Source organism: Centrocercus urophasianus, unplaced genomic scaffold (genome assembly GCF_019232065.1).
Source record: "Centrocercus urophasianus isolate 14NV4802_14NV808 unplaced genomic scaffold, USGS_Curo_1.0 seq_13, whole genome shotgun sequence".
In the NCBI taxonomy this organism is placed as follows: Eukaryota; Metazoa; Chordata; class Aves; order Galliformes; family Phasianidae; genus Centrocercus; species Centrocercus urophasianus.
The window spans coordinates 24,009,441-24,032,990 of NW_024884475.1; the positions used below are offsets into that span (position 1 = coordinate 24,009,441).

A 23,550-nucleotide genomic window follows, 5' to 3' on the forward strand; every position below is an offset into this window, starting at 1 on the left:
AAAAAAAAAAAAAAAAAAAAAAACCAATCCTTTTCAATTCAAGAAGCTTTCAGAAATCGGAATTCACTACAGTTGAAGCACTAGGAATCACTGAATGAAAAATCAACAGCTTATGTGCTACTTTTCCTCCCTTAGCAGACCATCAATGCTAAAAATATATTCTATTTTTAAAAAACTGCCAAAAAGTGTTAAATCACCTACCAGTTCCATTACTGTGCTTGTACAAGGAGAAAGAATACACAGCACTAGAACTCTTCTTCAGTTACCAATACAAACAGTATGCGTATTTGGCAAGGTATATGGATTTAAAGTGAAAAAGCCCTATTTTAAGTAGGAGCCATTCCCTGCTCCTAATTAAAGCTAATTTCAACAGAAGCTGAACTGTGGTCCTATATATCAAATAGCAGCCATTCTGCAAACAGGCCGACCAGCACATGCTGGAGTATAACAGTCAGATTTCCTATAGTAAGCAGTTGCAGAAAAACATCCTTAAATTGATAGACCCCAATGATTTCAGTATTCTCTGGACTCTGGGAATCTGATGTACATCCTGTAATAAGACATTAGTGCTTATTAATGAGAGGAACAAGGACTCTGCTGTACTTCCACATAGACTGTTCCTATCTATTCTTTTTTCTTAAAAAGAATTTACTCCGAATTCTGTACTCACACAGGCTGAAATGTGAACTTGCTATTTCATTTTGACAGGATCCCAAATGAGGTCATTCTGCATTCTCCAGAATCCATATTCACCAAAAATAAGAAACAGAAAAGTAGTTGAAATATTCTTTTTGTTTCTAGGCTCAAAGCATTATAAAAGCCCCACTGATACCTTCTCCAAAGCATCCTACCCTTCTCATAACAAATGCACACTGCTTTGCAGTCATCTGCTGAATGCTAGATAGCTGTCAGGGACTTCTAGCACTAACACATTTCAACTCCTAAACATAAAGTGCCTGCACCACTACCTGAGGCAGGTGAAGATCTTGCAACCCTGAACTACAATCATTTTGGTTTTGAGAGAGCATGCAGTAGAAAGTACTATAAAATTACAGGGCCTGAGAAAGACTTGAAAACAGAAATATTTACTCAGTTTAAAAATGCAAATCAAAAGAACAACTTGCAGTACAGCATAATATGGAGTGTGCTATGTAGCACTGCCTGTAAATACCCTCCCAGGCAATAAAAGTTTGGGCTTCGAGTTGGTTCAGATCAGTTGCACACCATTTACCTCCACCATCAACAGAAAGACAAGGATAATCAGTGCCTACCTAATGGCTTGGTTATGGATTTTTGGCAACAAACTATAGTATCAGCGGTTGATTGTGACACACAGAAAGAAAATGTTCTCAAACATTTTATAGTTGGGTCTCATCCCTCCAAAAGCATTATATTAAAGCGCTAACAAGTACGTACAGTGGTAGATAAAGAAGATTCTTTCCTAAAAGCCTGTTCTGTTCATTTTGTGCTTCCCTCTACATATTCCCAAACTTGCTTTCCAACCCTTCTCATTTACATCTATCTCATCTATCTTATTAGGGAGGCAGAGGTGAGGATACAGAATGAAGGATCACCAGCATGAGGTATTCGGACACACCAAGAGAAGCAAGAGAGCAAAGGACAGCAGGATCTGTGTGTACATACAAAGGAATAGGTTAGCAGTAGCAGAGTGAAGGTGTCAGCAGCCACTTCCCCCAAGAACAGCAGCACTCTCTCCCACCTTCTTTCTCTCTAAGGCCTGGGGTACCCACCAACTCCCCGAGCCACTGCAGCAAACTGGCCTCTGTGGGATCAGCTACAGCTCAGCTCCCTGCCCTGGGAATGGAGTAAGCCACAGCAGTCCATCTGCACAATGCAGCACATTTTTCAGTTTTCAGATGACATCTGTTTTTAGATTATGTCTGCAGAGGAAGAAGTCATACTATTTTTGTTCAAAGTCATCTTTTTTAATGTGATCAGCATTACCGGCAGACTGATGAGCTCCATTTGCTGTCTATCCTGAACATTCTGTCAATCTCAAAGATGTCTAGCTGCCCCAAAAGTTCTACCTGACTTTGTCCATATCATCACTTGTGCTCCTGCTCTATTTTCATTCAAGACAGGCTGAAGCTTTCCCAAAGAAAGTCAGTCTCTCTTTCCAGCTCTGCTGTTGACCACAAGTGCCCTCCAGGGCACAGCGTTTGCAGCAGATGCATCTTCACATTAAGGAACTGAGCACCAACACCAACTGAGCAATCAAGTCACTCTACAATTTTCACTGAAAACATGAATTCCAGAGGCCTGGTTTTATCATTTATCATAACATTCTCAAAGCTCAGATTATAAATATTCCCTTGCCATTTGTTATTGTTTCTTAAATGAATATCTATTCTCTTTTAAAAGTCTCCCACGCTGCATCACCAGAGCCCTACCTCTCGGGTCAAACACAACTATCTGTACATGTAGTTTTCACCACTCTCTTCCAGCCCTTATTTTATAAATATTTCGAACATTATATTCAGTTACTCCAAACAAACAAACTTAGCTGCTTAGGACTGGCAGAAACCACACAATTGTTGTATTTTGAGACTACAGCAATAACAAATAATGAAGAAAAAAACAATAGCAGTTTGTCTTCTATGAAGGCTATCTAAGGCTGATTGAATATTGCAGAACAGGGCTCATCCTTTTTCTCACTATGACCATTTAGCACATTCTTGCCTCTAAAAGTGGCACTGGATGTTTCCTCTCAGTTTCTCTCCCCCAGGTCTTTGCACATTGTCAGTGGCAGCTTTGAGCTCCCTGAATGCTTTCCTCATGACCACAACCAACGCCACTCCCACTATGGCCTGGACTTTGGTAGGACCAAGGACACTTAAACCCAGTGTGGATAAATACTGCTATTGTCACCCCTACGGATTCTCTTACCGTTTAACTCAATGAAACTTCATTTGGGTAGTACTATTTTTTTGCTGTAAATTGTAGTTTACGAAGACAAATCTGAGAAGTCTTGAAAGAAGTGAAGAAAAAAACACAACCTGAAGATCTACTGGCAAGATACTTTCATGAAGGCATTAAAAGACCTAAATCAAGTACAGAAACCTTCTCTGGAATACTTTATACGAGTCAGGTCAATACAAACACACTAAAAAGACAAATTGCACACAAAGTAAGGCAACGATGGAATGGCACAGCCATCAGGTGAACAGAAAGCATCTCATCCAAACAAGAGAGCCTGATGGTAACAATATAATTTTAATACACCAGGGGAAAAAAAAAAAGCCTATTTCCAGGGAGTATGTGGACTAGATATTAGAAAAGGAAACACTATTAAGCTGAACAATAATGTTGGCAATAGCAACTGATTGACTGCTATTAACAAACAACTTGAAAATTAAAAATACTCCAAAGCACCAGAGGAATCTCATTCTGAAGCAGTGTTCCATCCAATAGCAAGGTGACAAGGCACACAAAACTCGTTATTTATCCTCTCATGCCAACTTCAGTTAGATAGATAAATAAATAAAGAGAAAGGTCTGAGCCAGAAGAGTCTTCCCATTCTCTGGAGAACAGGGAGAAAGGAAACAGGTGACCAAACTAACTCCAAAGCGACCAGCAGCACCAAAGAGTGCACAGCAAGCAACCCAAGCCTTCTGCCACAAGCTGCCCCAAAAATCCAGCTGCTGCTTCAGGCAGAACCAGGCCCAGCTATCAGAAAGCCTGTTTTGTTTACACTCCTACCAAGTGCTGGAGTGCAGGATAGGTACCACCTGGGGGCTTTGTGAATTCCACAGATTGACTTTCTTTTTTATCACCTGCTCCTAAAAAAAAAAAAAAAAAAAACACCACAATTTACACTGACAGTGGCATATTGTATATGTAAACAAGAAACCAAGGTTTACAAAAGCAGCACTGGGGCACTTGGCCCTTCTATCAAATATTTAGACATTTAAGAGAAACTGAATTTTAACTTTTCAAGCGTCGGGTTGTTGTTTGGTTTTTTTTGTTTGTTTGTTTTTTTAATCTGTTCCTCTTCCTAGTTCTTGCTATTTCATTTTGTGCACAAAAATGGAATAAAACAGAAAATTCCCTCAAAAATGAAGCCACGTCAAAAGCTGATACTCTTGTTCAATTAGCTCAAGAGCTCATTCCTTCTTCATGTTTTCCAGTGACAGCACTGACTCCTCTCCTCCCCCCCCCCCCCCCCCATGGTACAACTTGCCTTTCTTTCTGGGAGGTGCTCATGTCACAGGGAATTAGGGATTGTACTAGATTTGGGGGAGGGGAAGGAAGGACAACACAGTCTTGGAAGAGACAAAGCCACGCAGCGTTACACATGACATGTAGAAATTTAATCACCAAGCACTTGAGGGTAAGCGATCTAAATACTAGGAAAAAAGACTAGCAAAAAGAACTGCTTTTTTAATTGACAAAAAAAAAGGCAAAGCAAGCCTAGTTGAATCACTCTGGCTAACATCTATTACTGGAACTGACCGGGATTTGGAGTGAGGCTGGAACTGAACTGCGAAACCCTCCCACGTTGCCACGCTCTTCTCCAGCCTGTGATCGCTCCTGAGAGGTTTATTACAGACCCAGAAGTCATAAAGGTTCAATGTTGTTTGGGTGCGAGCATGCAGAAGCACTGCACAGCGGTAAGCCACAGCCAGACTGCAGGAGGCAGCTGCTCTCCCACAGTGGGTGAGCTCCCCTGCACTTCCCACTTGTAGGACAGCAGGCCTGACGTTCGTCACGCGGTCACAACCCCAAACCGCTATCCTCACTGTTCTCACAGTAACTTGTGCAACTCATCTCTAACACTGAGCTACCTCCATCTCACACGGCTGTTGGAACATGACACCTGTGGTTGCCCTTGAGCTACGGCTCAAATGTATACAAAACCTGCCACAAGCCCACGGCGCTCTACACCAGAGGGAGCACATTCTATACTCATGATCTGGATTACACGAGTCCACTGAAGTGTACAGTCTGCCTGCATGCCTCTTACAGTGCTCAGATTAAAAAAAAACATTTAGCCCTTTGTGCCATAATGAACCAGCTGCCACCAGCCAAAGTGACCAAGATAAAACTCCCTGAAGTACAAAAGTAGATACAAAACAGGCGATTTCTAACGTGGAACACCCTGTTTTCCAAGTCGGTTTCTTTAATACGTAGCCAATGGGAGCTGGGTTTAATTACAATCTTCTTAAGTTCTTAGAAAAAGTAAATACAGACAGGGTGTTCTCAATTGTATTAGCAAAAACTTTCTGCACATCAATTAATTTTAACCCCAAAAATTAGAAAGACATTTACAGTGGGAAAAAAAAAACATTTGAGAACAACTATTGAGTCATTCAGGGCTAGCAGAACAACACTGGCAAGGCGTTAATACTGCAGTGTGAACAACTGAGACATTTTCATTGTTACCCTGTACTACTGCAGCCCTCCATCTCCTTCCTGAAGGATGTAATGCTATGACATGACCATCAGCTGTGACTGTGCTCCTCTAGCTCAGTCAAACAAAGAAGTGAAATTATTTCAGTACCTCAACCTTAAATTCATCCTGAAGAGCCGAACATTTTATTTTTTTTTTTAAACAAAGCTCAGTGGCATTTTTCTGCGACAGCATCCCAAAGCAATGTACCACCACCCTGCTTTCTGAGTGGGCACTGCCATCACATTCTACCAGTCAACAGCCTCCAGGAGCCCCTACAAACAAAACAAGCTTCTGACACAGAACATTGTTCTCACCTCTAAGCACTCGACTTACTAAGCCTGCAATGCCATTTTTACCTGGGGTTTGCTTTCTTCCTGTGATATATCACAAGACAAAGCAATGTGTGGTTTCCCACTGCTTGCTCATGCTTCCATGGTGCTTCTGAAGCGCTGGAGTGCATTCTCAGTGCCACAGCAACAGTGGGGAACTTATAAAAGGCACACTACAGGAACTTCTTAAATAGCTACAGGTAACTTCACTCAGTGAACCACCTCACAAAGCACAGCACTCCACATGCTCCATACTACACTGTTCTTGCAAACGTACATAGATCTTTTTGGCCAGGTCAGCAACCTACCAACCGACAATTCACTATTTCTAGCCTCATTTCAGTGCCTTATCACCTGATACATCCTTTGCAATGCATGAAGCCAGAGCTCGGGGGGATGCCAGCACATGAGTACAGAAGAGCCCACATCTTTTGTGCATGCTCCCACATGCGCTCAGGTCTCTGGTTCTGAGGAGACAGAAGCCCAGGTTCTCTTTCACCTCTGGACTGCTGCTCAAAGCAGAGCCAACAAACGGCTCTGACAACTCAGCTTCAGAGACCCTCAGAATGCAGTTTTTGTTTTGTTTCGTTTTCTGCTTCCCATCCGAGCAGGAACTTACCTGGCATTCACTACTGAACAAGGGATTTCTGGCTAAAACACAAACCGAGCTGCTGCTTGCCGAGCGTTGTTACAGCCGAACAGAGCTATCACAGAACCAAAGTAGAGGAAGTACAGACACGAAAGCGGGCGGGGGCAGGGAATGCGGCCGAGCCCCCGCCGCACCTACAGCCACACGGGCAGCACAACGCGAGAGCGAAAACGAACCGGAGGTCCGAACCAGGCTCGGGCCTGCCGCCGCGCCGCGCTACCGGGATTTGGAGCGAGCTCCGCCCGCGCTGCCCACGGCCCGGCACCGCTGCCGCCTGCTGGGGCGGGGCCGGGAACAAAGCCCGGCTCGGGGCCGATGCCCCCGGCGCCGCCGCACGGTCACCGCGAAGCACAGAACCTCGGCCCGAGAAGCCCAGCCGAGCGCCTACCGGCCCCGGGGCCGCCGCCAGGCCACCCGGGCAGCGGAAGACGAGCGGGAAAAGCGCGGCGCGGTCAGAAAGGAAGGACGGAGAGAGGCGGCGGGGCGCCGTTACACCGGGGCGGCTCCGCCGAGGGCCGCCCGCCTCCGTCCCGCGCCCGCCTCCGTCCTGCGCCCCCTCCCCGCCGTAAACAAAGCGACCTGGCCCGGGCGCACGGCCCGCCCTCGCGCCCCGTTTCCGTCGGAGCGGTCCCTTCTTCCTTCCCTCCCCCCCCCCCCCCTTTCCCCGCGGTCCAGTCGCCACCTCACCGCTCCTGCCGCGAGCCCGAGTACCGCCGCCTCGAGTGCGCCGCGTCGCGCCGCCCCACAAAGCGCCGCCGTCGGGAAGCGAGCGCCACCGGGCACGCCGCCTGCTTTATCCCGCCGCCGCCGCTCCCCTCCGGTAACTCGACGGCCCGGCTCAGCCTCCCGCCCCCCCGCCGCCCATTGGCGCGCGGTGCCCCACCAGGAACCGCCGCTCACTGGGGCGCGAGCGCAGCACTCACGCGGCACCGCCCCTCTGCCCCCTCCCCGTTGGCTCCGTGTGGCCGAGCCCGCCCTTGAGGCCCCGCCCCCCGGCGTGCCTTTCGGCCAATCAAAATGCCGCGCACGGCAGCCTCATGCGGTGGCGATAGGCTGAGGCGGCGGCCAGTCCCGCCCCGCGACGAGCGTCCGCTGCCGCCCTCGGCCTGGCTGCTAAAGGGTCCGCGGCCGCCGCGCACTCGGAAAGCCGCCTGTCTTCGTGTTCAGCAGCGAGGTTCTCCCCTTTCCCAGCTGATTACTTGCCTGCTTTACTATGTAACCCCAAGGATCAGCTTGTGGAGTGATTTACGCAGCACGCTGCAGTACCGCTTATTATCAACGCGGGTAAGCTCCTTACTAATTGAGGCTGTACGTAACGGCTCTACAGACGCCCGCTGTCGGTTCTCACTGATGTGCCACAACGAAGCGTGTGAAGCACCAAGAAACTGACTCGTTTGTCACCAGCCACAGCGGCCTCAGCAGTACTCTGGATAGAAAAACCTTCGTTCCTCTTTAGGAGCAGCTGTTCTCAGCGCAAACCTGCGACCAAGAACCAGCAGTCCCAGCTGTTGTGCTCCACTCTTTTGTCCACAGCTGAGCAACAGCAGCATCTCCAGAGAGTGATATGCCTGTGCTTGAGCCCCGTAACTCTGTTTTACAAAGTACCACAGTTAGAAAGCAACTGATTCTCACACCTGCCATCTTCTCAGTACATAAGAAATCAATTCATTTAAAAATAATCTTATTAGTCTAAAGTTCATTCTTGGTATCACTGATATCATCACTCTGGGACAACATTAAGTCCTAAAAGATAAAAAGCTTATAGTCATGGATAAGCGAGTTCTATTACATCTAAAATGAGAAGAGAGACAGAAAACTCAAAGATAAAATAAAGGAATTTGGGAATAGTGAAGTGGGGAAATTGAATGAAAAAGTATTAATTTTATGAGACAAAAAAAAAAAAGAAAAAAAAGTGTAATTATTTTCTTTAACAAAGGAGACAGGGAGGCTTTTCCTCCCCATCTGAAGCTGTATGGTAAGAGAAGGAACGGTCCATAAGCACATCCTCCCTTACAAAAAAAAAATGCAAGCTTTAACAACAAATTGTTATCTTTACCTAGAATGGGAAGAAGCATTAAATAAATTGCCTTTAGAAACGCATTAAATAAATAAAAATATTGCGAATTCATGAGATGAAGTTATTTTGCTTTGGGATGAACAGTATTCATACCTGACATTCAGGTGTCAGTGTCAATGAGTGTTTAATAATGTCAGGCTCAGGTGATAAGCAGAGATAAAGGTTGGAACTAATCTGCGTCATCAGGCAGAAAAACCTCATGCAAACTGGTAATTTACTTATTCTAGCATGAAAACTAAAAACATTGCTCCTTGGCTCCATCTTCTCAGGTTATTTCAAGAATCCAAATTCAGAAACCCATCTCCTCTAAAGCTTTTTTTTGCTATGACACTCAGAACCCTGCAGGCAGTCACTTCTATCACTTCTCACACTCCTCAGCCCATTTATTCTGGGTCCTTACATGCTCACAAAGCATTGCCACATTCCGTACTAATTTCAGATACTTTGCATACACATTCCCTGATGATTTCTAACACCTTCAGCCTCTAAACCTTGGATTTCCTATCTTCAGGCACAGGCTTTTTCTGTACAGTCATCAGGCAGCAGCAATTTAAGCCTCTTCACTTGAATTCCAGGGTTCAGAGACAAGGGCTGGCTGCAGGGATGGCTGGCAGGGAGTGGTGCATTCCAGGCAAGTAGAGGCATAACACTGCACCGAGAATTCCAGCAGCAGTACTGATAGTTTACAAGATAGCTTTTCAGCACAAACCACATTATCAGAAACATCTTTCTCCCCCCTCCTCCTCCAGCTTTTCCTGATTTCTCATAATCAGCACTCACTCACTATCACTACCATTTGAACAAGAGGCCTGCAGACTCTTGTTTCTAAACATGCTCCAGCACCATCATCACCACCAAGCTCAGGCAGCTGCCTGCCAGGCTCCTCCTCGGGCTTCGTTTAAATAAAGGGGAACCCTGCATGCAGCCAAGCGAGGAGCCTGGCACTAACAACGTGAACACCGACACTGTGAAAAGGAGAACAGCGACGTACCGATTACCTCTACAGGACTCGCCACTGCTGGAGCTGTGCCTGCTCACATTTATTAGAGGGTGGCACTCTTTAAGAAGGCAGGAAACAAGATAAGGCACAGGAAGGAAATGTTCTCTATTGAAATTAATGCTTTGCGTCCCGCCTGCTCATGCGAGGCGGCCGCACCGCCCGCACCCAGCCGTCACACCAAGGGAAAAAAATAATAATAACGAGAAAACTGCGAAGCAGGCACAGGCAGCGCACTGCCACACCGACACGAGGCTCTCCCGTCCTCCTTTCCTGTTTCCGCAGCAGAACCGCGGGCCGGAGGCAGGAAGCCTTGACCCGAAGAGCTCCCAAAGCCTACAGCCTGCCACCCGCCCCAAGCCAGCAGCCTCCAGGCCCTGCACTGGGCTCGACCCTGCGGCGCCTGCGCGGTGCCCCGCATTCACTTCCGGGTCGGCCGCTGCGCCTGGCGGAGGGGCGTTAGGGATCTTCCGGTCCCCGTTCTCCCGGTGCCGCCCGTCCGGGTTCGCTTTGCCCCCGCCCCGTCATGGAGGCCGGGCAGGGTCCCGGCGGCAGGGAGCTCGGCGACCCGCCTGAGGTACGGGCGCGCGTCTGGCGGGGCCGGTCCCGGAGGCCCCGAGAGCTGTGGGGTCCTGCGGGACTGGAGTTCCCGCTAAGTGCGAGGCGCGAGGCCGCGGCCCCTCGCTCACACGCGTGCACGGCGGTCAGGCTGCGGGCGGGCCCTGTACGGCTCCGGCCGGCCCCTGGGTCAGCCGTGCCGTGCTCTCCCGCCCGCCGTGCCCTTGAGGCCTGTTCGTCATCGACCTTGGCACCTCGCCGCAGATTCGGGCCTCGGCGGAACGCGCAGAGACGGCGGGTGTCTCTACCTCAGACCCTGGCTGTAGGGCATACCTCTATCGGGCATCTCGCAGCTGCGGCCCGGTCGTGCTGGGTGCTAGTGCGAACGCAACCGTGTCGTGGTGTTGCAGCCCTGACAAAACGTAAGATGTTCAGTGAGCTGTCCAAATTCCTTAAATCGGGAGGCAGGTTGCAGAGTCCAAGGCTGCCTTTCCCAGGAAAAGGGAATGGTCTGGGTTTGAGCACACACTGAATCTTCTCTCTTTTAATCTGTTTTGCAGAAGTATTTTTTTTTCTCTGTTTTTGTTTTTTTCTCGTGATGTTTATAGGCAGGAAGGTGCTAGCTTCTTCATCATAGCTACGTCAAAGTATGGGCACTATGAGGTCTGAAAGTCATAAGTTTTTAGTTGAAGAATCCCCCTAAATCTTTTTGCTCTCTCTTTCATTGCTTTCCACAACGAAAGAACACAGTCCCTAAGCACTATGTGCCTACAGAAGAGGAACGGAGGCTCCTCAAGGAGTGCGCTGAAGAGAGCGCCCGGTACCGAGGTGAGTCAGGTTTGATAGGACCTTTTCCCCCATTTTGACTAGGATGTGTTACATTGCTCTCACTAATGACCTGCTGTTGACATTCCAGCTTCCCAATGTTTTTTCTAAGATTTCTTTCATTCCTTAAGCACTGTAGTTTTTGCACATCACAGTGAACATCGAGGATGGTCTCTGATTTGTTAATCTTCCATTTAATTTCTACACCTGCATAGTTATTCATGGTGATTTTATGTTTGACTCAAAATTTTTGTTTACCAATCGCTGTTTTAATTTCTTGTTGCCATTTTGTCATGTGTACACCCACATTGTAGCATTTGTTTCCGCTATAATGTGTAACCTGTCTTTGATGTCCAGAACATTTATGCTGGGCCTATAAATCATTTCTGAGCTCTGAAGGTTAAACTGAATTCCCCTGCAACAAGTTCTGCTAGATTTTTAATGTAACTTTCTTTTTTCAAACTTAGATTCAAATCTAAGCTGGCATTCTGTATATCAGAGAACTTGAACTTTTAGAAGATCTGCCCTAGCATCTCTAAAACCATAGGGTTTTAATATTCAGTGGATTGGAGGGTCATGTTCTCTTTGAAATGTTGTTTTAACCTTGCTTGTAAACCATGGAGCCCATACGTGTTCTTACATGTGACATCTGGTCATTTTTACCCTAATGCACTTACTGGGTTCCTAATCAAGTTTACATCTGTCTGAATTTATGAAGGAAAAAGCAGCAGTTTGCAATGTGTATTTTAGCATTGTTGTAAAAATTAAAATTCTGTTTATTTTAATATAGGAACTTAATGAACTCTAATAGGAACTTAATGGGCTTCAAAACACTACGAACTTAGTGCTGTTTACAATAAAAAAGATCTCCCTAGGCCAAGTTAATGTAATTCGTGTAGTCTTTTTGTAACATCTGTATTTGCAGACTTGCTTAAAATGTAATTTCATTATGAGTCCCTGTTGCCATTACCTTTTGCTTTGTCAACATTCATTATTTCAGTGTTATTATATTTTGTGTATTCTTAGTTCTACAAATAGTTTCAAAGCAGTGTTATCTTCCAAATATTATAATTGCTTGAAAGCTTTTGCTTCTTGCTATCTCAAAGTGCTTCCTGCTATCTGAAGTCATTCAGTATGGTAAAAACTGTTGCAAACAAACAGTCAAGCAGATTGTGACAGGTAGTAATGCAGTTCTGTGTTCACTGGTTTCTCTGCATTTGACCCTACCCCAAAGCTGAGTAGCTTGGTCCATAAACTACAAAAATAACCTGCTCTGTTATTTGATTGCTGCTTGACTCTTTGATTTGATTGACTCTTCCAATTATCTCATTTTAATCCAATTATTTTGTGTCTCTTGGAGAGCTGGAACTATTTAAACGTTCTCATATTAAAACATCTCTTCTAAAAGCCTGTGTATGCTTTCAGGTTTGAAGTGTTGCGTTTTGATGCTGGAGCAGCTGTAGCCAGATGTCAGCACCTTGCCCCTTTACCCCAGCTGCAACTGGCTCTTACATTTTAGGAAGCGTGAAGGCCGAGGGCAAGATGACACGTTAACCTGTATTGCATAACTTGTAGCAGGTCTCAAAAGCTGGAATTGAGAACGTTTCACAGTTGTTATAGTTTATTAATTGTGCATATATATTCTCATATAAATGAATTTAGTAAGACCTAGTGTTTCTCATTTTGTTGTACATTTTGTTAATTAAATTGAAAATTGTGTTGAAGTAACTTCTCTTCTTCACAGCTTTTCCTTTGGCTGCTGCAAGCATGCTAGCCACTAGTTTCTTAATCAAAAAAGGTAAGCTGTATATATGCCTGGTTTTGTTTTTACTCGCTGAGATAAAACATTTCTGCTTAATAAGGATGCTGTAATAATGTTAACCATGAGAGTTCAGAATCTTAAGCCATATGGCGTGCAAGCTAAAGAAGGAGAACTTTAAATTAAAGCCAAATTCTTCCTCAGTCTATACTGCTCAACAAATACAATATCTCTGTGACTATGAAACTGACTGTAGTGGTACTCTGTGAGACATTAAAGGGCTAACTCTCAGATTGTTAGAATTGTATGGAGAATTCCAGTGTTAGGTTTTCTTGCATTCTTCTGAATGTTAAGTGTAAAAACATTATCTACCACACTTGGTATTATGCAATAGAATTTTCATTTTGTGTTCATAGAACAGTTAATGTTTTTTTCAACTTAATAACTTGTTATTTATTACTTTGATTTTTCATTTTCAGGCATTCTAAGAGATAGCTCAAGATTTGGCTCCTTTACTAAAGTTGCATGTAAGTAAAAGCTGTGTACAGATTAGCTGGCATTTGTGACTTGGTTCTGGAGTCTGTTACTCAGCTGTTACTCCCGTGAGACCAGCTGGCTGACTGACTGTACTTCACTCTGTGCTCAGATCAGTAAAACTGCTTGAAGATAATGCCTGCATGATCCAATATATCCAATGAGTGAAGTTCACCTCCTGCAGTTGATTCTAAATAACTTTGTTGTGATGTTTCTTAAAAACTGCATATAATATTGAAAAACAACTCCACTGTATCAAGAGGCAGAGCAATTTGTCATATTCAAATTTGTGCAACAGATTTGGGACAAGTTTTCTTTTAGGCTTTCTATGAAGTTGTGAGATTGGAACTATTCTTGTCAAGTGTAATACGAAAATATAAGATAAAAGCACTGTAAGCAGACATTGTATAAGTTTCCTTATTTTCCTTTTCATTACAGTCTGTTAGGGATCAATATTTTTCTGCGATGAAGTTTAAAGATGAATTGGAAATTCATCAGAAATAAATTAATGCTTAAGGAGAAGTGTGTGTAGGGATGTAACCTGTTGCTCTTAAGCATCTATTCGGAGTATTACAACTCAGAAGAACAAAGTAAAAATGCTCTTTTGACCTAGCTTTTATTTCCATGGCTGTGTAAACTTTGCAGGAGGGAAGAAACAAACACAAGCAGTAACATTCTCTTTTGCTTGCACCTGACCTGCATTGCTAGCAATTTGTGATGCTTCTATCAGAACGCCATTTTTGATGATGTTTGACAATATTTAGTACTTGCAGTATCTGTTCAGTGTTTTTGCTTTGGCAAGTAAAGCTCTTTGACGTTGTATAAAAGTTTGTAGGTCCAAATAATATCTCCTCAAATCGGAAAAGTGCTGCTGCACTGAAGTTGGCTTGAAGGACTTTGCCAGGGTACACCCACCCCTCCCTTCCTAATTTGAAGGTCATTATTCATGTGCCTCACTTGTCCCATTCATGCTATTTTAGTGCTTTTTTTTTTTTTTCCTGGATGTTCTGTTATACAATTATGGGAAGACAGCAGTTTCTCATGAATGAATTTGGATTAACTGTAATAAAAATAATAATAATAATAAATTACCCGTTTGAATATAATACATGACAGTAAAACAGGAACTCACCATCTTGCCAATCTGCCCAGATGCAGCCAGTTACAGCCAGTTATTATCACAGTTTACTTCAGTGGGAAGAGGGCAAAAGCCATGGTTTGTGGTGAAGGAAGTGCTGTTTAGGCAGATAAATGAATGTGAGAAAGCAGGGCTGCCATTTGTTTATAGGGAGCTCTACTTAATTTTTTTGAGCACTAAACAGTACAAACGTTTCTAATGAATAATGGAATTACTATTTCCATGACACCTCCTATGCAGGTGTCACTGAAGACCGTGCTCCATTTATTTAGCAGAACTAAGTTTTGAAATGGGCCAGACCAACTGTTCTTGAAACTGTGGCTGTAAGCTGAAGTACTTCTAGCTTAACTTCAGCATACACTGATGGACACATAGGCTTTCATTTTCAATGAGAAGAGCTTCCAAAAAAAGTGTTGGTTGTGTTTCAGCAGGTAGCTATGTGTGGGTTAGCAGATACAGTTCCAGTACTGGAATTTTGGGAGGATGTAGTTGTGGTTTAAAAGGCCTGAGTTAAGGAGTTCTCATTCCATCCTCATTGTCTAAGTCAGATGTGGTTGCTGTCTACAGGTTCTTCCTGGAAATTATTGCCAGCTCCACATGGTGTCTCATAGTTTTACTCTATGTTCCTCTTGCAGTGAAATCTGCTTGAAGGAAGCAGCACCGTTGTAATTATTTTTGTTTTCTTTTTCCCCCATGTGCTCTGAAAGAAGAACATGTGCAATTCCGAGTACTGGTGCTAGCTTATAGTTGATGTAAAACAACAATAAAGCAGTTTAAGAGTTCTTTTTTTGCTCCAGCATTTTAAGGGCTTTTGATTTTTCTGTCTGCACAGAAAAGATACATGTTATGTATCTTGCATTTCCTTTTCCTTCCAAGCAGTTAAACCCCTACACTTCTTGTCAGTAAATATTTGTAACCTATGCTTTTGCTTGTGGCTTTTCTTTCCCTTGGAAAACATTTTTTATCTTTTTTGGAAAATACGGGCTTTATAACAGGGATCACAGTTTCAGAATGGTAGGGTAAAATCCCCTGCTATGTTGGTTCCCAGGTAATATAATCTACAGTGTGAGGGTCTTGAGGAATTAACATTACTGGTAATTCACTCTTACCTGTCTTAAGGATGATTTAGTCTTTAGCCTTCATAGTTAATAAATACTCCTTGCATCTGAAGGGATCTAGTCTACAAATCTTCTACAAATAGAGAAAAGATCTTCTACAAATAACAAAGATTCTTTTGATGGCCTCTGAGCTCTCCTTCTTTGTGCCCACTCAAAAAACATGAAGGACCAACTGATGGAAATCAACAGCTTTCATTCCTGAAAAAACCTACTGTGATTGTTCAGACTTTTATCCTGCCTAACAGATGAAATGTCTCATGCACTCGAAAGCATTTGCCTTAAGATTGCAACAGTTCCACCAATTCAGTTGTAAAACTAGTTTAATACTAGAGCCTAGTACAAAATATCCTAGATTTCTCTTCATGCTTTTCAAGATCTATCTGTTTCAGTGGATTAAATTCTTACAGTATTTTACCTTTGTTTACTCCTGACCATTTTATCATCTTTGACAGTCAGTTGTTGTTTTTGGAGCTTGGGAAAAGCTGATTAGAATTCCTTGTCACCTTTCAGTCATTAATTGTTATCTTAAATCACCTGATGCTCATGTCCTGTTTAAATCATTGCCACGTGTCTTCGTTTAGCTCTTGCATTTGTTTTTAGTACCCTTCAAATGCAGAAGTAGTAAAGAGATGATTGCTGCTTTTTTTTTGTTTGTTTGTTTCAGATTGCCAACTGTTTTTATTCTCTTATTCAAAATGCTGTAGAATTCATTTCGAATTATTTATTTTAAAACTACATTGAATATTATTATTCAGTGTATAAAAACATCTTTTTTTTCTTCTTTTAATAAAGTTGCTGGAATGTGTGGATACCTGGCTGGAAAGATATCCTACTTGCCAATCTGTAGTGAGAAATTTAAGAGGCTGAAGGACTCCCCAATCGGAGATGTTCTGCGACAGGCTCAGAGACACAGCTCACATTCGTAAGAATTTAACTCTCTTTTAAATGTAACACTTTTTGCTAGGATAAGATATTTTAAAGACCAAAGAGATCAAGGCTGCATTGGCAGCTTTCAAAGATCTTCAGATCTGTGACTTCCCTCTTTCCCCTTCTGCCCCTTCCTACCCCTTTCTGGAAGCTGTATCATCTCTATCAATCAATTGACCAGCTATAAAAACACACATTTTGAACTCAACACATAAAGTAAATTACTTTGACAAATAGAAAAATAAATATTTTACTTATGAAAACGTATTCCCTGTAAATTAAGATATGTTGGTTTCCTGTAGAATTTACTTGTGGTAGTGTGACATCAGAAGTCACCCTCCTCAATTGAGAAGTAAACTAAGTTAACTGAAATAAAATAGTGTTACCTTCTGGAAACTTATCTCATAGTTTAGTTTGATTTAAGTAGGAAGAGGGTGGAAATGATTTCAGTGTTTATCGAAGGAAAGAGCTCAGTAAACAATATCAGTGCAGGAAGAAGCGTGGTGGTCAAACTTGTGGCTATTTGTTTAAATCCTTTACATCTGTAACAGAGTTATGCTGTGCATATGAGAAACTCATCAAGTTCTTAAAACTATTTCCTGTTTTGTTCCAGAATGTTTTCTACGTCAACTGTTTTTTAATTACAAATTGCTTTTTGAATGTCTCACTTAAGCCCTTGAATTAAAATTGAGAGTACAGTCTTTGGACAGGGAGTGGTAGCCCTGCTGCTTCTCTGTGCAAAGATTTGTCAGATGTTTATGTAGGACTTGATTAAATTCTTGATTACTTTATCAATTAATATTTATCAGTTTTGTCTGCAAGGTTTACCTTTATTCTGATTATTTTTTTTTTTATTATTTCTGATGAGTTTTAGCAATGACCACTTAATGCATCAGTTCAGCTGGACCCTCTCCCCCACCATTCCACAGTTTTTAATTAGACTTTATCACGAGCGTTAGCTCTGCTCACTCCAGATGATCAATCATCTGCTGCATCCTTACACCTCTTGATCTTTTAGTTGGCCTTTCTTCAGTAGCTGAGAAATCTATTTTGTTTGCTACACTGTACTTTTTTCTCTTTCCCTTGGTGAAAGATGAGTTTAAATTCATTCAAATCACATTGTTATCCATGTACCCTAGCTTTTAAAGCCAGTGACAGAAATCGTTGCCCTCTTGTTTGTGGCCATTATACGTGTGCTAATTAACGTGTAATTCTTTTTGCAGTTAAAGAGGAGTAGGGAGCTAAAGGATCTCAGTTCTTTAATGTTGAGTTTGCAAATACTTTAAGAATATAATGGAGAAAAAAATGGCTTAGCTGTGTATGTTTATGCAATATGCCACGTGAGAACAAAACAAATATTAACTGCAATTCTTTGTATGAAGTTGAATGTACAGCTATGCAAAAATTTAAAGTAAAAAATGAACAAAGAAAGACCGTAGTGGCACCAAGAGGACAGCATTATTGATAGACCTGACACATTACTGTGAAGTGATTTATCAGGCCGTTCTGGGTAGGTAGCATCAGACATCAGTTTCAGGAGTATTTTTTGTGCGATCTTTTTCTTTCAAGAGGAAATTCATTAATGTTTCTTCTGAAAAATTAATTCAGCAGCTCAGTAAACTATTATAGTTTTGTTTCCCCGAGACAGATCTCATTTCTCCCTTTCTTTTGTTCTGTATTATTGATCAGTTATACCATTTGTAATAATAAATGCTTTTTAACTGCAAATTCTTCCTAAAAGATCTTTAGAAATAACTGTTGTTTGCACGTTATTGCTTGTTTCAAGGACACACCCTGTACTATTTGTGTCTGTTGTGTTTTTTCTGTCTGAAGAGTCCCTGAGGAAAAGGATTGTCATTTCTGTGTTTTAAAGTGCAAAACACTTTCTCTTTTGTCTTCTGATTTGGGGCTGTGAGTTAGGTTTTTGGGAAGAATCAAAGGCTGCTGGGGAAGGATATATAGAGATTTTTGCAGTGTTTAAAGAGAATACCATTTTTTAAGGCAGTTCAGTTAATTTTATTGAAAACTAAATCGTTAAACAGGGTAAGCTCAAAGTTCTTGAGCTACACATAATGTTACTCATATAGTTTCATTTTAACTTTAGCTTTCAGTATTTAATGGTTTTTTTTGTATTATTTTTCAGCCATTCCAGTCGAAAATCTGAGTTTTCAGATATGCCTTCTCAGTCATTTACTGAGTCTTCTCCAAAAGCTGGATTCCCACTGTCTTCTGGCTATTCAGACGATTACAGTTCCACAGATAGAGCCCTCTCTAGTTATGAGCCCGTTCCGTTCAGTGCTTCCCTGAATGAATCTTCACCTACAGGAATTACCGATTATAATGTTCAAGGTGGGATCTGTCTGAATATTTAGCAATTTGCAGTACTCTTGCCTTTCTCTTAGCTCTCTCAGTAAAATTAATTTCATCCCATGAAGTCATACATGGCATAATAGTGTTTTTTAGTGAAACACCTTGAGGTTCCTAGAATTGTTTTGAGACAGAAGGCAAATACATGTATTATTTTCTAACTGTAAGCCAAATGCAGGTGCTTTTCTATTTTGTAGCTTTAATTGCAAGTAAATGAATTTGCAAGGGTTAGTCTCTTAGGAAACTCGACCTCAAAGTACATGTTCTGACTTGAAGCTCTTTTTTATTTAAATTAAGATGAATGTGCCAGCCTTTTCACTGTGCTCCATAAGCCACAGTCTCTACCATTTATCTGCTTGCCTTTCAGAATTATTTAATTTTCACTAATGATGGTGCTTTAACTGTATACTGCTGGTTCCATGACTTAAAGCTGTGTTTTTGTTTTTTATTTTTAATGTGATAAATGTTTAAGTTCTCTGAGAACTGAATGCAGATTGTGTTCTCTCACGTGACAGCTGATTTTCTCATGGAGAAGTAAAAGGGTTTTAAAGTAGTGTTCTGTGCAGCTGTTCCCATCAGTCCAGTATGAACTGTGTGCTTTACTATTGCAAGGGAAGCGCTGTTCTGAAGTCTGGCCCCTGTGATACACAAAGGAGTCTGTTGCTACGCAATGCAGAGTTGCATATTTTGAATTAGTTTGGATTTTCAGTTTCTTGATGGAAAATGTTTTGTTTCACACACAAAACAAAAGCAAACTTTTTGTGCAACTCACTTTTAGTTATATGAAAGTTTCGTATGTTGATGTGTCAAGGGAATTATAATAATACTTCATCACAAATAGCAATGATTTGTAAAGCCTTAATTTATAGAACCAAAATTCTGCATTACAAACATAAATTGAAGTGTAATCAAGTGACGTATGATGGTTGTGGTTCTCATCCTTTGAATTTAAAAGGCTTACTAAAAACACTTTAGATTCATCCAGATTTTTCTTCTCTACAAATGTATCAAATATATGTTGAGCATTAATCTTATAGAAAGTGACCAGAACTCTTATCCATCAGGTACCATGGGCTTGTTAGGCTTTTCGTTAGGTAAAGTTACAAAACTAAGTTAAAATAGATCTAAACCAGATAGGCAAAATAAAAAGGATAAAAGGAATGGATAAAAGGACCACGTAGATTCTCAGTTGCATTTAGAATTGCAGCTGTCACACTCATTTTCATTTGTGATTGAGCTGTAATTAACTGGTATTCTGGAAGAGGCTGTGGACAAGTTTTGTTGTGTGATGCCATTTCTGGTGTTTTTGTGTTGTGTTTGTAGAAGCTCCTCCAATTCCAGAAGAAAGTCGTAAAAAAAAAAGTGTCACATATGAAGAATTAAGGAATAAACACAGAGAGACATATGAAGTAATGTCACCACTGAAGGCAGAAACTGCAAGCAAATTTCCCCAGGAAAGACCAGTTAAGGAAGGTACTGTGCTGATTTACACCAGTACATGGTAAATTCAAACAGTAGCAATAATTTTAAAGATAGTTACAAACCCAAAGCTCAATTCTGCCTGCCCTTTGAGAAGCTTGCAGTTGCAGTGTCTCCAGGTATGTGATATGCAATGGGGTCTTATCAGAAATACCCATCTTCCAATAGCAAATAATAATTCTTTTTCTCTAGCGTGGTGCCAGACTCTGAAAATCTCATCTTTTTTTTTTTTTAGTGTATTTATTTTATTTTTTTAATACACTGAGCAATGTGTTTCAACAGAGAATTCTCTGAACTCTGAGCTTTACTGAAGAGTTTTAGCTATGGAAGGGGGGTGTGTGTTTCAGATAGCATTGTTCTCAAAGAATAGAGTACAGTTGATGGTTTTGGAGTGGGGGGTACTTATGAATTGTTTCTTGTGGAATTAGTGCATTTCTATAGCAGTATTGTTTGTAGAGATTCATTATTCTACATTAAAATGCAAAGGAAGGAAGCAGTATTTAGCAACAGTATCGAGATTTGTTTCCACAATGAGAAACAAAAGTGTACACAACAAAATAAGAATGCAGTGCTCTGAAGAATAAGACTCCAATCGACTTTCTGACTTGAACAGTTGTTTTTAAAGGGAGACATCAGTAGCAGTTCATACTTACCTGCTCTAGAATTGTATTATTTAGTGTGACAGCTGTGGAAAAAGATATTACCAGTGTAAGTGTTTTACCAGGCTGCAGGACTATTAAGATATACTCATTTGGTTTTGTATGCAGCAAAACCAAATGTCTTCTCAATGATAATGCAAAAAGATTTGTAAGAATAGATAAGGTCACCTATTGGACATATTAGGTTGTAATAAATATATAAAAGGTGTGTGTAAATGCAAAAAGATCTGAAGCAGTAATAGTAAGCCTTGGAACAATGTTATTTAGGAGTGTCAGTCTGTTATATACTTGTGAAATACTTTTTCCAGATTGTTTGCCTTTAGAAAGTCTTCTAGTCATGAAATAAAATAAAAATTATTGGGCAAAGACTGAATTACATCATTAAGAGAATAACAGCCTTTTTTTTTTTCTTTATTATGTGACTACACTGAACTACACCGAGCAATGCTTGAGATTTGTAAATAAACTTTTATGAGTACCTTATTTCCATTGTTAGGAAAAAAAAGTAAGAAGGGAGTACAAAAATTGAGAAATGTTCTGTAAGTGGAGGCGCATTTAAATCTGTAGTTAAGGGATTCTGATGTTGTGAGCTAAAATCTGTTAAAGCTTCTTGTACCATATGGGACACGTTACTTGTTATGTACATCTTTGTGCATCCTGATTCCTTACCCCTTTGTTCATCTCCTGTATCTGTATCCAGACCCAGACTGCCAATAGGAGACAGAGGTTTCTGTCTTTTGTGGCAAGGACAGAAGAAGAAACTAACCATGCTTAAGCCAGTTGTAAGCAGTTTCTAGCTTCCATCTGCTGGTGCTTTTTCTTTTCCCTTAGTTATAGCAGTATGAATTTGTGTAGCTGCACAGTGAATTGGACTGGAGCATTCCAGTCAACAAATGAGCTGTGGTGAAAGGAACTGGAAATCAAATTAGTTGGAGGCAGCTTCTCGTGTGCCTCACCTGCAATATCAATCTGCTTAAAACAGATTTGTCAGTGTGTTGTGCTAAGTTTGCTGTCTTCTCATTGAAGCAAGGACAGTATGCTGTTCTGTTCCACTGCTTCTACTGTAGATAGGTGTTAATAGCTGGGCTTGGTGACTAAACTGCAAGTCAGTTTATAAAAAGTGCCTAACTAGCATCAGTGTTCTTCCTGTTTCTTATACTTCCATCTCTACACTGTCAGCAATGGCAGACAGTTACAGACACTTTCCAGTTCACTTTCAGGAGAGCATCTTTTCACTTACTGTCCATTTTTCAGTTAAGCACAATGTATCTGAGTAAATTCTTCAAGACCAGTAGCCTGTTTTTTTCCCCCCTGACTCGCTTATATACTAAAGGAAGCTGCCAAATAATAATGGCTGAGTGGTTTCCTAGTAGGGAGTGCTGATTTCACTTTGTTTGTGTTTTGAGCTATCCTGAATCCATCCAATTGTGCACGTAACTACATTATGTAGCCACATACTTCTCGAAACATTTCTTGCCTGTTTCCTCCAATTGTCTTTGTTTCATCCACGTGTTCCATTTGTTTCCAAGTAGTTACAAGTTCTGCAGGGCAGGAATGAGCACAGAGGGCCTCAGGACTGAGGGTAAATTCTTAAAGAATAATGAATGAGCTCTTCTCCCCATTTATTCACAAGTACCTTTAATTACATACCTGTTGTGCTGTGACTGACACTTTCCCCCGCTCAGCAATTTCAATGACAATACACCATACCTTCTTACACTGGAATTTTTGCACTTCAAACTAATAACATGGTTACTGTTTCTTTCTCTTCTTTAGTTAAAGTAAATAAATATGGAGACACCTGGGACGAGTAAGAACTGGATGAAGAACTGAGGAAAATCTCTTCTGTCAGCTCAGTTCAGTTTCATCTGTATTAGTCATGGATGCTGGCACGTTTAGTGTGTTCTGCCAATCAAAGTTCTTAATAAATTAGGAGAAAATCTTGACTTGCCAGAGGATGCAAAAGAATATATTTAGGCTTAACGTCATTTTTTATTTTGCATAAAAGGTGAGCCAGGCTGCTGTGAGGTGTCATGATTGTAAACCATTTGTGCTATTATTTAAGAATGAAGAAGGTAACTAGCAATAACTAATATAAGTGTATAAGAAAGGGTAAAATGTATGTAAATAAAAGCAATTGCTTGTATTGGGATGGGAAAAATGTCAAAATCTTCTGAAATTTTCAAGATTTGCATTAAAAGGTACCTGTAGAAATAACCTCTCACATTCTTGTGTTTGAAAATGATGTGTTGGAAACATTTTATCATACTTAATAATGTTTGGAATAATACTGAATTATTTGGAGAAAAAAGGCTGAGGAACCTAGCCAGATACATGAGTAAGCATACTGAATTGGACTTTGCCTTTTTCAAAAGTGTTTCAGGGTGGCAGCATTCTATTTGGACTGCTGTTCTGACTTGCACGTGTTGCACATCCAAGTGGAAGCCTAAACCAGACAGACTGGTAAAAATGTAAATGATATCTTGACTGTTGGAGTTAATTCTTGTGCATTACATCTTATTTCTCCATTTGTGAATGTCATTAAAAGAAAAAAAAAACCCAACGTGAAACTGTTGATCCTGAGCAATGGAGCAGTTAGCTGTCAGAACAGAGCTGCATTGGCAAAACTACTGAAAAGTACTCTCTAGTGTATGCATCATCTGCTGTGTCTCAGTCAAAATACTAATATATTATCTTCTGTCCACTTGAGTTCTCTCATTT

At 41.4% G+C, this 23,550-nt stretch overlaps 2 protein-coding genes across 3 annotated transcripts in view; one reads left to right on the forward strand and one right to left on the reverse strand.

Annotated features, from left to right (window-relative positions):
* Positions 1 to 7,128, reverse strand: part of FRYL (FRY like transcription coactivator) — a 152,719-nt gene extending 145,591 nt beyond the window's left edge. The window contains exon 1 of one of the 2 annotated variants that reach the window (XM_042812591.1): positions 7,079 to 7,128. The gene's annotated coding sequence lies outside the window, so the exon portion shown is untranslated. Of the gene's footprint in view, positions 1 to 3,720; positions 3,737 to 7,078 lie in introns of those variants that run through there. The other variant, XM_042812592.1, reaches the window with a different exon arrangement.
* A 2,806-nt stretch (positions 7,129 to 9,934) lies between these two features.
* Positions 9,935 to 23,046, forward strand: OCIAD1 (OCIA domain containing 1). Its single transcript, XM_042812337.1, has 8 exons — positions 9,935 to 10,042; positions 10,767 to 10,851; positions 12,593 to 12,646; positions 13,087 to 13,134; positions 16,190 to 16,319; positions 18,468 to 18,673; positions 20,015 to 20,164; positions 22,606 to 23,046. The coding sequence occupies exons 1-8, from the start codon at positions 9,992 to 9,994 to the stop codon at positions 22,641 to 22,643; spliced, it is 762 nt and encodes a 253-aa protein (XP_042668271.1). The 5' UTR covers positions 9,935 to 9,991; the 3' UTR covers positions 22,644 to 23,046.
* Positions 23,047 to 23,550: the final 504 nt, after the last annotated feature.

Excerpts from the sequence above, each read along its gene's own strand:
- OCIAD1 (XM_042812337.1), top strand. The coding sequence starts at position 9,992 with ATGGAGGCCGGGCAGGGTCCCGGCGGCAGGGAGCTCGGCGACCCGCCT. Across the intron at positions 13,135-16,189 it reads CTCCTTTACTAAAGTTGCAT|TTGCTGGAATGTGTGGATAC; the intron begins GTAAGTAAAAGC and ends CTTTTAATAAAG. Across the intron at positions 20,165-22,605 it reads GGAAAGACCAGTTAAGGAAG|TTAAAGTAAATAAATATGGA; the intron begins GTACTGTGCTGA and ends TCTCTTCTTTAG.